Source organism: Pelodiscus sinensis, chromosome 30 (genome assembly GCF_049634645.1).
Source record: "Pelodiscus sinensis isolate JC-2024 chromosome 30, ASM4963464v1, whole genome shotgun sequence".
In the NCBI taxonomy this organism is placed as follows: Eukaryota; Metazoa; Chordata; order Testudines; family Trionychidae; genus Pelodiscus; species Pelodiscus sinensis.
This window is the reverse complement of record NC_134740.1, coordinates 1949653-1962031: the sequence shown is the minus strand read 5'-3', so window position 1 is coordinate 1962031 and position 12379 is coordinate 1949653. Positions and strand designations below refer to the sequence as shown.

Sequence of the window (12379 nt, the reverse complement as noted above, 5' to 3'; positions counted from 1 at the left end):
CCAGTCTCAGCTTAAACTGCAGCAAGGGAGGTTTAGGTTGGACATTAGGAAAAAGTTCTTAACTGTCAGGGTGGTGAAACACTGGAATAAATTCCCCAGGGAGGTTGTGGAATCCCCATCTCTGGAGATATTTAAGAGTAGGTTAGATAAATGTTTATCAGGGATGGTCTAGACAGTATTTGGTCCTGCCATGAGGGCAGGGGACTGGACTCGATGACCTCTCGAGGGCACTTCCAATGGTAGTATTCTATGATTGGCTATGTGCCTGCCCTCAGGAGTTCTCCCCCAGGGATCCCATCCCCCGCTGGTCACTGCACACACACACACACACACACACACACACAGTCACTACAGAGCAGCATCGGACAGTAGCTATCACATACAGCACAGCAAAGCAACCAGTGAATGCAAAAACCGAGTGAGGACAGTGGCTGCCAGAGGGAGCACAGGCTTCACTAGGTGTCACAAAGCAACTGAGAAAAACAAATTAAAACACAGAGAAAAATAGAATCTCTGGGTGCAGCTTCGATACAGTGAATGGGGGGAAAGCACATGGATTTTACACAGAGATTATCTAAACAACAAAACAAAGAAAATAACTGGATCACATCTAACTAGACATTCCCTAGCAACTCACAGGTCTGTGCTTCAAGGTCCACTCCATATCCATGCCCAGAGTTCTTTGTAGGCCTGACAGTCCAGCCTGGTTCAATTCATCCTGCTTCCCGCAGCTCCTGGCTTAAAACTCACAAAGTAGAACAGCAGGCTGGTGTTTCTTCCCATTTAAATTTCAAAGCCTTCTGCCATTGGCTCTTCTGGCTCCCTGCCAACACTTCCTAATTAGTTTTAAAATTACTGGAGATTGCCTGTCTCCTAGAACTGGAAGGGACCTTGAAAGGTCATCAAGTGCAGTCCTCTACCTTCACAGCAGGACCAAGGACCACCCCTGACAAATTTTTGCACCAAATCCCTAAACGGGCTCTACAGCAATTGAACTCACAACCTTGGGTTTAGCAGGCCAATGCTCACACCACCGAGCTACTCCTCCTCCCTAGTTTAACCCTTTAGTCTCTGAGTGTGGGCCAACCCTCCTCCTATCCATCACACCTTCAGGGGACTAAATGAGTTGCTCCCACTCAAGAGAGAGATCTTAGAGTCACTGTGGATAATTCTCTGAAAACATCCATTCTGTGCGCCGTGGCACTCAAAACAGCAAACCGCATGTGAGGAATCATTAAAAAAGGCTCAGAGAATAATACAGAGACGATCTTATTGCCTCTGTATAAAACCATGGGACACCCACATCCTGGATACTGCGTACGGATGTGGTCACCTCATGTCAAATAAACATCTTGGCACTTGATAAACTCAGAAAAGGACAACAAAAATGGTTAGGGGTTTGGAACGGGAGACCGACTGAGACTTCTGTCCAGCTCCTGACCGCACACTTTGGGAGACAAGCTCCCAGCCCCTCCCCTTTTCCCCAGTGCCCCACAGCCTATGGTCCCCTACCACCAGGGGTTGGGGAGTAGAGAGGGCTGGTATCACCCCTGTAGACCCTCCACCACACCCTATAGATCCTCCTGCCCACCTAAGTATACTCCCTCTTAGAGTCTCCCCCCAAACAATGCCCCATAGACAACCCCTTCCTCACCTCGGTAACATCCTTATTCATGCACGTCATATAGGGTGCAACCCTCAGGCCAAAATGCTTGCCCATCTCTGCCCAAGCCCATCTCGGTGCTGCTGTCCCTACTCCAAGCCCATGTTTCTATCCTTTCCCATCCTGTTTACATGGGCTATGCACAGCACAGATTAGTATCGGCGCTGGGTGAGAAACCATACCCCGGCCCCTGTGCAAGCAAAGTGACGAGTGTCTCTGATCTCCCTGATACCAGTCTCCCACCTCAGACCTTGTGTACGTGACACCCAAAGCACCTCTGCCCCACCCCCAGAGATCCAGTGACAGACATTTCTGCTGCCCCATTCAGTTTATCAACCCTCAGTGGGGCTCTGCTCCACCCGCTCTTGAGTTGGGTCCTGGAAAGTTCCTGGGGGAGGCGTCATCTCTACACAGAGATGGGAGCATCCATGGACCAGCCAAGTCTGACTGGAAGGTCCCAGCCAATCCCTCTGCTGCCTCTGGGTCAGGCCAGCGACCCCTACTGGAGCCACCAGCAGTCTCCAAGTGTCAGGTGGGTCTAGACCTGGAAGGGTGGGGAAATGGGTCTCAAATAGAAATGAGGGGTCCTAGATGTGTCTAGAATGAACCCACTGTGATTTACATTGATCTTGAAACCATCTCCGGGTGGCCATGTGGGCCTGGATCGATCGCTCATGGAACATCCTCCGTTGGAATGAATCGAGTAAGGACTGAAATGGAGCTGGATGCATGTTCATCCATCTCCATGGACCCGGAAAGGCCACAGAGCTTGTGCAGCTTGGTTCTAGATGGCGCTCACTCCCTCTCTGTGGTCACTGTCCCTGCTCCCAGATCCCTCCCTTCCTGTGTCATGGAAGCCAGTCCGATTCCAGGCACATCCCAGTGTCTTGGCACAACCAAATCCTGACCTTGCATTAGGTTAGGCTGAGAGGAAGCGGAATACCACAGATTGTGGATCTTAGCTCTTATCTTTCAAGAGGAAACCTTCAGAGGGTAGCCGAGTTAGTCTGTACAGGATAAACGTAAAAAAAAGAAGTGGTCTGGTAGCACTTTACAAACTAACCATTTACCATCGGCATGTTTTGTTACTCTATAAAGTGGTACAAGACCATTTCTTGTTTTTTACGTTTATCCTTCTAAGAGGAGTTCTTGAAGAAATGAGGGACGGACGGACCCACAGACAGACTAAAAGATGCACGAACTCTCACACTCTCAGGACTGCGTCTGTTGGTCTGTGAATCTCTCTCTCTCTCTCTCTCTCTCTCTCTCTCTGTCTGTTGGGCCATTTGTTCCACAGCGATGGCCATCAAGTGTGGGAGGCAGCTTCCTCCAAGCGTAATGCAAAGCAAGGTCAGGGGTCGGGTTGTGCCAGTGAAATGGGAAGTGCTGGGAATGGGGCTGTTCCCTTAACATGGAAAGAAAGAGGGCAAAGAGAGGAGAGACGTGAAAGGGAGGGTGTCAGGAATAGGAGGAGTACTGATAAGCACCTGCCAACTAAGGGATTAGCTTAGGTTCCTAGCAAAAGTATTGGCCAGAGGGTTTGGGCACTAAAAATGCAGGTAGGAATTTCAAACTGGAGAAGAGAGGATTTCTCTCTCTCTCCCACACAGAGGGTCAGATTCGGGGATTGAACCGTGGCAGAGGGGCACAGAGAAGAGGCTGTGACGCTGACAGTGGCCACCAGGGGAAGCTTCAACACCAAGAGATTGGCCAGAGGGGGCAGGAGGAGCACCATCTTGCTCCCCAGAGCAGGACAAAGCTAACTCCTACTTCCAGCCATGGCTCACAGTCCCCAGCTGGTCCCGCTTCCTGCTTTCTTCAGATCCCTGGGCAAAGTGTCCTCCACCCAGATTGTCACACTCTGGAGAGCAGCTCAGGACAAGAGGAATCACACACAGCACCACAAACCAACAGTGAATGCAACAACTCAGTGAACACCCTGGCTATAAGAGTGATAGATAGAGGGGGTGTGTGGGGATAGATAGAGAGAGAGAGAGAGGGGGGGGGGGTGGGGATAGATAGATAGATAGATAGATAGATAGATAGATAGATAGATAGATAGATAGATGGGGTGGGTGGGGATAGATAGATAGATAGATAGATAGATAGATAGATAGATAGATAGATAGATAGATAGATAGATAGATAGATAGATGGGGTGGGTGGGGATAGATAGATAGATAGATAGATAGATAGATAGATAGATAGATAGATAGATAGATAGATAGATAGATAGATGGGGTGTATAGGGATAGATAGATAGATAGATAGATAGATAGATAGATAGATAGATAGATGGGGTGTATAGGGATAGATAGATAGATAGATAGATAGATAGATAGATAGATAGATGGGGTGTATAGGGATAGATAGATAGATAGATAGATAGATAGATAGATAGATAGATAGATAGATAGATAGATAGATAGATAGATAGATGGGGTGTATAGGGATAGATAGATAGATAGATAGATAGATAGATAGATAGATAGATAGATAGATAGATAGATGGGGTGTATAGGGATAGATAGATAGATAGATAGATAGATAGATAGATAGATAGATAGATAGATAGATAGATAGATAGATAGATAGAGCTGGTCATAGACAGACAGACAGACACAGACATGGAATGGACTCAGGAATGATAATTTCTCACTTCGCTTTCCACATTTAAGTTTCCTTCGCATATTTCCCCCTCCCCCCCACCCCACGACACAAAGGGGCCAATGGCTGGGTACAGTGGGGGCAGGGATTCCCCCACCTCCTCATTGTGCTAGGAACCCATGAGCCCAGCTGGGTCCAACCAAGACTCCCCAGCCCAGCCTGACCCCATCCAGCCCAGATGCTGCTCTGGGTCTCACCCCTCGGGTTGATCACTCAGGATCCGCAACACATTTTTTTGTAGCATTTTTATTCCCTGCTGGGTGTGGGCCGTGCAGCAGGGCAGGGGAGGTGGGAGGCGGGTGGTCAGCGCCGGGGATTGAGCTGCAAACAGTTGAGCGCGGTTTTCCCTGAGTTCCCTTCTTGTGGCTTTGCCGGAGCTGGGCTCCCTGCCTGGAGGCTCAGCGGTTTGGCACTGCCTGAGCAGGGAGCCATGGCTGGGTGCGGGGGACTCAGTCGCCCCACGTCTGGGCCAAAACAAAACACCGAAGTGGTTCAGCTCCAGGACACTCTGCACTTTCTGGCGGGGCTCAAGACTCCAATTTCTTCATCGTCTCCTGAATCCAGGGCAGGAAGGTGGAGACTTTGGTGTACACGGCCGGGGGGATCCCATCTTCGGATCCCAAGGAGACAATGCCCTGGGCTTCTTCCCCACACACCAGGGGCCCCCCAGAGTCACCCTGTGAGAGGAAAAAAATGAGACTCATTTGTACAGCCCCAAGTGCAGAGGGACCCGACCTCTGCCCTCTCTCTGAGGCCCAACACATACCACCCAGGGACTCAAGGAAACTTTCAGGTGTTGGGGGGGGGGGCGACTTACGTAGAAAGGGGATCTGCCTTCCTCTGGGTTCCCCACACACATCATGGTGGTGGCGTTATAGTTGCGCCATGGCCCCCCACGCTTCCTCCGACAGTCGGCATCCGGCATCACCACCACGTCGGCCTCCTGCAGCGTCTCCGAGATCTGCTCGTTGGATGCACTCATCTGACCCCAGCCGGCCACGCTGCACTTGGTCCCTGGGCGCACTCGCTGGGGGGCCGCGGGCAGGGAGAGGAGTCCGACGTACCCATTGCTCTCAGCCTTGCACTGCAGCTACACACAGGCACGGACATACGGACAAGGAGGAGGGCGAGGGTCAGAGGTGCACCAGGCAAGTTAGAAAGATCCTAAAGAACATGCACTGCCATGAGCTCACTGGGGGTGGGGGATGGGATGGGGGCGGTACCTGCAGCAGTGTGAGGTCACTGGGGGTGGGGGATGGGATGGGGGCGGTACCTGCAGCAGTGTGAGGTCACTGGGGGTGGGGGATGGGATGGGGGCGGTACCTGCAGCAGTGTGAGGTCACTGGGGGTGGGGGAGGGGATGGGGACGGTACCTGCAGCAGTGTGAGGTCACTGGGGGTGGGGGATGGGATGGGGGCGGTACCCACAGCAGTGTGAGGTCACTGGTGGCGGGTGATGGGATGGGGGCGGTACCTGCAGTAGCATGATGTCATTGATTTTAGTCTCCCAGTTGTACTGCGGGTGGGGGATCTGCCTTTGCACTTCAATCACTTGCTGGCTCGGTTCCTGTTGTTTGATGTTGTGGGCTCCCAGGGTGACATGGATGCTGCTGCAAAAGCCGAGAGCAGCCCACGTGGGGCGTTAGGGGAGGGGTCGGTGACGTGTTTTTCTGACTCATCAATTCTGGTCCTGTGAGGACAGGGCAGCCCGGGGCTCTGAGAACGGGTCTCAGTTTCCTCCCTCCCCTTTGCACTTGGTTGTCAGCTCCTACTCCCAGCTAGATGCAGGCAGGGGTCCATGCCCAGGGCTGCCTGTGGCTGTGACCCCTCCCTGCCCCACGTTAGCCCCAGTGATTTACCCAGCGCTGGGGCTGGGCCGTGGGTTGCTGAGGCCCCTAGAGACTCACCGACGCCCCCTGAGCAGGTCAGACCCCTGGGCTCTGCTCCCCCAGCCTGGAGTGCCTCCTAACTTTTTTACCAGAGCTCCCACCTCCCCCATCCCCTGCAGACCCCGCCCGCCCCCACGGCCCAGCCCAGCGGCACTTACTGTCCCTGGCAGTGAGCAGCCGTCAGCACAAAGTTCTCTGCCACCAGGAACCCTCCACACTGATTATGCTTCGTTGCACGTCGTACACGCAGGTAGGCCATGTAGGGCCTGGAGTGGGGCTTGGCTTCATGCCCCCCGATGATCTGCCCTGGGTGGAGACCAGCTTCACAGAAAAAGCCCCCTCACCTCTTGGGGCATAGCCCCTCCCTTCTCCATCAGCCCACAATGGCTGGACTGTGCGAAGCCCGACCTCCAAATCTCTGGTCCCGTGGAAAATCGTGGGTTTCCCTAAAGGCGTATTACTCAGAAACCCGCTTCTGCCCCCTGCCCCATTGCCTGTGGCGGAATCCGCTTTTTCTCCCCTCCTTGTGCCGATGGGGAAACTGAGGCCCGACCGGATGGTTTCTAATTCTGGGTGCTCAGCTCCTTTCACCACAGCCTTGAAATCCCAACCTTCGGGAGCCCGCCCAACGTTCCCACCGGGAGACGAGATCTGATCCCAAATCTCCTTTGTCTCAGCCCAACACGTAACCTGCTCCCAGGGACCCTCCCTCCAGAATGGGCTGGGAAGGGTGTCATAGTTAGGGGTGGGGTCCCCGGGTCATGACCCCCCATCTGCAGCTGGATGTGACACTCAGACAGCAGATAGAAGACAAAGTTTATTGGGTCACAGGGACACAGCGTAGCATACGGTGGATGTTAACACAGGGACCCAGAACAAGCAGGATTATTCTCAGGGAGCAGGGGGCCCGGGTCCTGAACCCCCCTTTCCAGCTCTAAGCCTCCTCTGGCCTCCTCACCCAGCCGAGACGGACTGATCCCCCAGGCCCTACCCGCAGCCTGGTGTCAGCCCCCTTCCCTGGCAGGAGCTGTTACCTCCTGTGCCTGGCCTTCGGTGTGAGGCTGAATCCACGTCTGAAGAGAGTCACCCCCCTTCTTCAGACAGTGCCACCCTGCTGGGCTTCAACACCCCGATTTCGAGTTCGGGCAGGACCAGGGAGACGTTCTAACTTGTCACCCTCGGAGACACTGGAGGCAGAACCGGCTCCGTGACTCCTGCCAACATCTCAGACCCGGGCCCGCTGTCCCCCGGCTCGCCAGTCCCCGTTGGCACATTAGACCCAGCCAGACCTTTTCTGGCTCCGGCTCTTGGCTCTTGGGGTTTGTCCTGCTGTAGCCACTGAGGATTTCGAGCCCCCCTGCTCTCAGAAACTCCCTCCCCATGCAGGGTCCTACAGATGGGGCCAGGTTCTCTCTTTGCCTCCTATCCCCTCAGGAGATCACTACTCTAGGTGCTCCTCCAGCCAACAAGGTCTCCTGGTCTCGGCTGTTTCTTTCCCATTTGCCACCATCCTGCCAGGCATGTGGACACCAGACCAGGCTGTAATGTCCACTCATGGTCCCACCGACACGGTGTCCAGAGATGACCCCACCTTCCCTGGCTTATGTCCACTGATCTAGAGCCTCAGGAGCTCGTATCTGGTTGGTTTCCACCAGAACTTCCAAGTCCCAGAACAACGTGGCACCCAACCCCCAACAATAACATTGACCAGTCTCCTCCATAAAAGCTGAACCCACTGGTCTCCAAGGGATGGGAGGGAGAGACCACATCTCCTTGGCATTGCCGACCGTCTCGGTCTTAAGACCATCACCGCCCAACCGATTGCGAGCCAGTGAGAGCCCTGGGGGATCGTGGGAAGAACAGACCCCCTTTGGGTTTAGTGGTCAGGCCCCCGTCGCCCTCATGCTCTGCAGACCCGCATGCTCACTGTGGGGCTTCCTGTTTCCAAAGCTAGGGGTCACAGAGGCATGTCCCCTCTAGAGGTGCTAGCTTCGAGCAGGCCTCAGGATGGGGGACAGGCTGGCTCCAAGGTGGACATTGGTACAGGGGAGCCTTTCACCTCCAGGAGCTGCTGTCCCTGATCCAGCGGATGAATTTTGACCTTCCTTGGCTCTTCTGTACATGGTGGGGGTGACTCTGATAGATGGCGCTGGGGAAGACTCCCCGTGACACTCTGTACCCTTCTGCTCACCCCTTTACCCGACAGTGATCAGTTTGGTAAAAACCTCGCCTTGTGATTCCCTCTCAACTACATGTCTCTGCCTTCGGAGTGGCTGAATTGCCCTCAATCAGGGTCCCTCTCTGTCATAGACTCATAGAACCATAGAGCTGAAAGAGACTTTAAAAGGTCATCAAGTCCTGTCCCCTGCCCTCATGGCAGGACCAAGCACCATCTAGCCCATCCCTGACAGGTGTCTGTCCAACCTGCTCTTCAATATCTCCAGAGATGGAGCTTCCTCAACCTCCCGGGGCAACTTCGTCCTGTGTTTCACCACCCTGACAGGGAAGAAGTTTTCCTAATGTCCAACCTAAACCTCCCTTGCTGTAGTTTAAGCCCATTGCTTCTTGCCCTGTCCTCAGAGGCCAAGGAGAAAAAATTTTCTCCCTCCTCCTGGTGACACCCTTTTAGATACTTGAAAACCCCTATCATGTCCCCTCTCAGTCTTCATTCCAAACTAAACAAGCCCAACAAGCTCATGTTCTCTAGACCTTTCATCATTCTTGTTGCTCTTCTCTGGACCCTCTCCAATTTCTTCACATTATTCTTGAAATGCGGTGGACAGAACAGGACACGATCCTCCAACTGAGGCCTAATCAGCACAGAGCAGACGGAAGAATGACTTCTCGTGTCTTGCTCACCACACTCCTGTTCACGGAGCTCAGATTCATCTTTGCTTTTTTTGCAACAGTGTCTCAGGCTGCGTGTAGACTGGCATGATTTTGCTCCAAAGCGTCCGCTTTTGTGAAAAATCTTGCCGCTTGTCTACACTGGCCGCGAGTATTTGCACAAGAACACTGACTTTGTACTGTACAAAATCAGTGGTTCTTCCACAAATACTTTGACGCTCCTGCTCAGGGATAAGCCCTCCTACGTAAGTATTCTTGCGCAAGAGGGCCAATGTAGATAGCCACCTTAATTTCTTGCTCAAGAAAGCCCAATGGCTGAAATGGCCATCAGAGCTTTCTTGCACAAGATAGCGTCTATACCGGTCACGGATGCTTTTGCACAAAAGCAAATCTTTTGTGCAAAGGCACATGCCAGTACAGACACTCTCTTGTGCAAATACTTTTAACGGAAACACTTTTCCGTTGAAAGAATTTGCGCAAAATCTTGCCAATCTAGACACAGCCACACTGTTGGCTCCTATTTATCTCGTGGCCCACTGTGACACCTCGACTTTTTGTGCACGAGTCCTTCCCAGAGAATCGCTTCCCATTCTCTGTGTGAGACACAGATTGGTCCTTCCTAAGTGGAGCCCTTTGCATTTGTCCTTCTTAAACTTCATCCTGTTTCCCTCCGACCATTTCTCCAGTTCGTCCAGATCAGTTTGAATTATGACACTATCCTCCCGAGCACTTGCAACCCCTCCCAGCTTGGTATCATCTGCAAACTTAACAATCGTCCTCTCTAGGCCAGTACCGAAATCGTTGATGAAGATATTGAACAGAACCGGTTCCAGAACAGACCCCTGTGGAACACCACTTGTTATACTTATTCTGCCCTTCCAGAAGGACTGTGACCCATTAATAACGATTCTCTGAGAATGCGTATCCAGCCAGCTGTCCAATGACCGGTCGCTATTTGTGGCATGCAGTGTGGCAGAGTTGGCAAACTTGCATGCGCCAAAACTTGGGCTCTTCTCCTCAGGGGAGGGAGATATCGGTGGGGTTGGAGCACATGACGTACAAGGAGAGACTGAGGGATTTGGGTCTATTTAGTCTGCAGAAGAGTGAGGGGGGATTTGAGAGCAGCCTTCAGCTTCCTGAAGGGGGGTTCCAAGGAGGCTGGAGAGAGGCTGTTCTCAGTGGGGACGGATGGCAGAACAAGGAGCAACGGTCTCACATTGTAGTGGAGGAGGTCTAGGCTGGGTATTAAGAAAAACGATTTCCCTAGGCGGGTGGGAAAGCGCTGGGCTGGGTTCCCTAGGGAGGGGTTGGAATCTCCATCCCTAGAGGTGTTTAAGTCCCGGCTTGAACAAGCCCTGGCTGGGATGACTGAGTTGTGGGAGGGGGCTGGACTCGATGACTCCTGAGGCTCTTTCAGACCTGGGATTCTGTGATAATAGCAGCTCCAATTCTATCCTCAGTCACAGACATCGCCGCTGAACAGGACAGCGACACGTTTTCATCTCTGCCTGGGGAGATCTTTCCCACCATCTCCCTGCAAACCTTCCGGGCTCAATTTGCCTCCCCACAAGACCCCTCCCTCAATCCCCTGCTCCTGCCTCTGTGCACCCAGTACTGTGTATGCCGGGGGTAGAGACAGTGGGACATTTTTGATGGGCTATATTCCCCCCTTTTTGAAATTGTTTCTCTTCCTTCAGAATCATCTTCCGTCAGGCTTTCGGAGACAGAAGGTCTGTGCAGCCGATTTTCCCAAGCTCTTTGTTTATCATGATGCACATTTTCCACCCAGGTCCCACTTCCTACCCCACAATGGCCAATTTAACCAGGTGAAAGAGCATTTTCTTTCATTGATACCTGGGGGTTTGTCTACACTACCACCTTAGTTCGAACTAGGGTGGTAGTGTAGACATACCCTCGCTGAGGTACCGGCTAGTCTTTTGTCTCTGGGGAACTGGTTTGTGGTGACTCCACACACGTGAAACCTGTGTGAGAAACACCTTGCAGTATAATCTTATCACTTATAGCTGCCACATCTATTTTTTTAGGACAATAATGGTCAGCAAATTATGAGTTTTCGGGTGATACTCACAAGGCACTCTTGGACTAAAATTTATCATAATCCTGTAGAAGTGGGGAACAAAGAGCTACAATCTGTCACAGGCCCTAAGGTAACACCCACTGAGCCCAATCCCCGAAAACCTCTGTTCACTCAAACTCCCAGGGCCCTCAAACCCAGCTGTACTCACAAGCCCAAGTCTCGGGTTGCAGGAGAAAGGCCATGGGGAGCAGAAAGAAGAAATGAACCTCCATGTCTGCAGTCAGTGCAGGGCAGCGCTTCTGCCACAGATCTGCAGGGTTTATAGTTTCAGCTAGGGAGGGAGGGATTCAAGGGGGCAGGAAACCTCAAGGTCACGTGCACATTTATCAAAATGAAGGGCTTAGTGGGATCTGTTTCCAACCACAACTGACCACACGGGCTGGGGGAAGGATAGAACATGAGTCAGCATAGTAGCGGGGCCCGTGCACAGCTGGACGGATGATGCCCCACTGGATGGAGAAGACCCTGCTTGGGACGTGTCCAGCAGGATCCAGAGTTGCTCTGGGTGCTGGCTCACAGCTGGGCACATCTGGGGCTTGTACTCATCTGGCCCGGTCCCCGCTCAGCTCCCTGCCAGAGTCTCTGCACTGGGGTGGCAGCAACTGATGATGGCAGGTGGGATCTGGGCACTTGAATCTGTCTCGGGGTGGGGGACAGGCCTGAGCCAGCTGGGGCTGGGCAGAGCAGGCATGAGCCCTGATTACACGGGGAGGGTTTCTCTGAAGCCCCCCCCCCCAGGGAGTCTGCGACCACATTCAAGGGATGTGGCCGTTTCTATGACATCCGGCCCCTGTGAGCTGGGACTGTGCAGACGGGAAATGCCACAGCAGAAAGACGTATAGACCCTGGGAGACCTGTCTTGTAGCTCCCTTCCCTTTTTCCCAGCCCCTGCTCTAACCACTAGACTCCACTCCCTTCCCAGAGCTGGGGTGACATCCCAGGAGTCCTCGCTCCCAGAAAACTCACAGTGTTTAGGATCAACCCCGCAGTGCTCCCCACCCAGAGCCGGGGGACAGTTTGTGCCAACTGGCTCTTCCTTTCCTTCCTGTCTCAACCCCAACAAGCTCACCACACCCAAGGCCCCGCTGCCCTGAGGTTCAGCCCTCCTGGGTGGGGTAAGAAGGCTCTACTGAAAGCTGGGATCTCCTCCAGCTGCATGCTCTGTGTCAAACGCAAGTGCGGGAGCTGGTTCAGGGAGAACATCTCTACAGCATCT

The 12379-nt window shown here is 53.0% G+C and overlaps 1 protein-coding gene across 1 annotated transcript; it reads right to left on the bottom strand.

The window, feature by feature from the left end:
* Window positions 1-4576: 4576 nt before the first annotated feature.
* Window positions 4577-11408, bottom strand: LOC102460125 (granzyme H-like). Its single transcript, XM_075912215.1, has 5 exons — window positions 11312-11408; window positions 6377-6524; window positions 5804-5939; window positions 5148-5420; window positions 4577-5007 (listed from the first exon to the last, which is right to left on the bottom strand). The coding sequence occupies exons 1-5, from the start codon at window positions 11373-11375 to the stop codon at window positions 4858-4860; spliced, it is 771 nt and encodes a 256-aa protein (XP_075768330.1). The 5' UTR covers window positions 11376-11408; the 3' UTR covers window positions 4577-4857.
* Between the last annotated feature and the right edge of the window lie 971 nt (window positions 11409-12379).

Excerpts from the sequence above, each read along its gene's own strand:
- LOC102460125 (XM_075912215.1), bottom strand. The coding sequence starts at position 11,375 with ATGGAGGTTCATTTCTTCTTTCTGCTCCCCATGGCCTTTCTCCTGCAA. Across the intron at positions 6,525-11,311 it reads GCAACCCGAGACTTGGGCTT|GGCAGATCATCGGGGGGCAT; the intron begins GTGAGTACAGCT and ends GTCTCCACCCAG. Across the intron at positions 5,940-6,376 it reads GCTGCTCACTGCCAGGGACA|CAGCATCCATGTCACCCTGG; the intron begins GTAAGTGCCGCT and ends CGGCTTTTGCAG.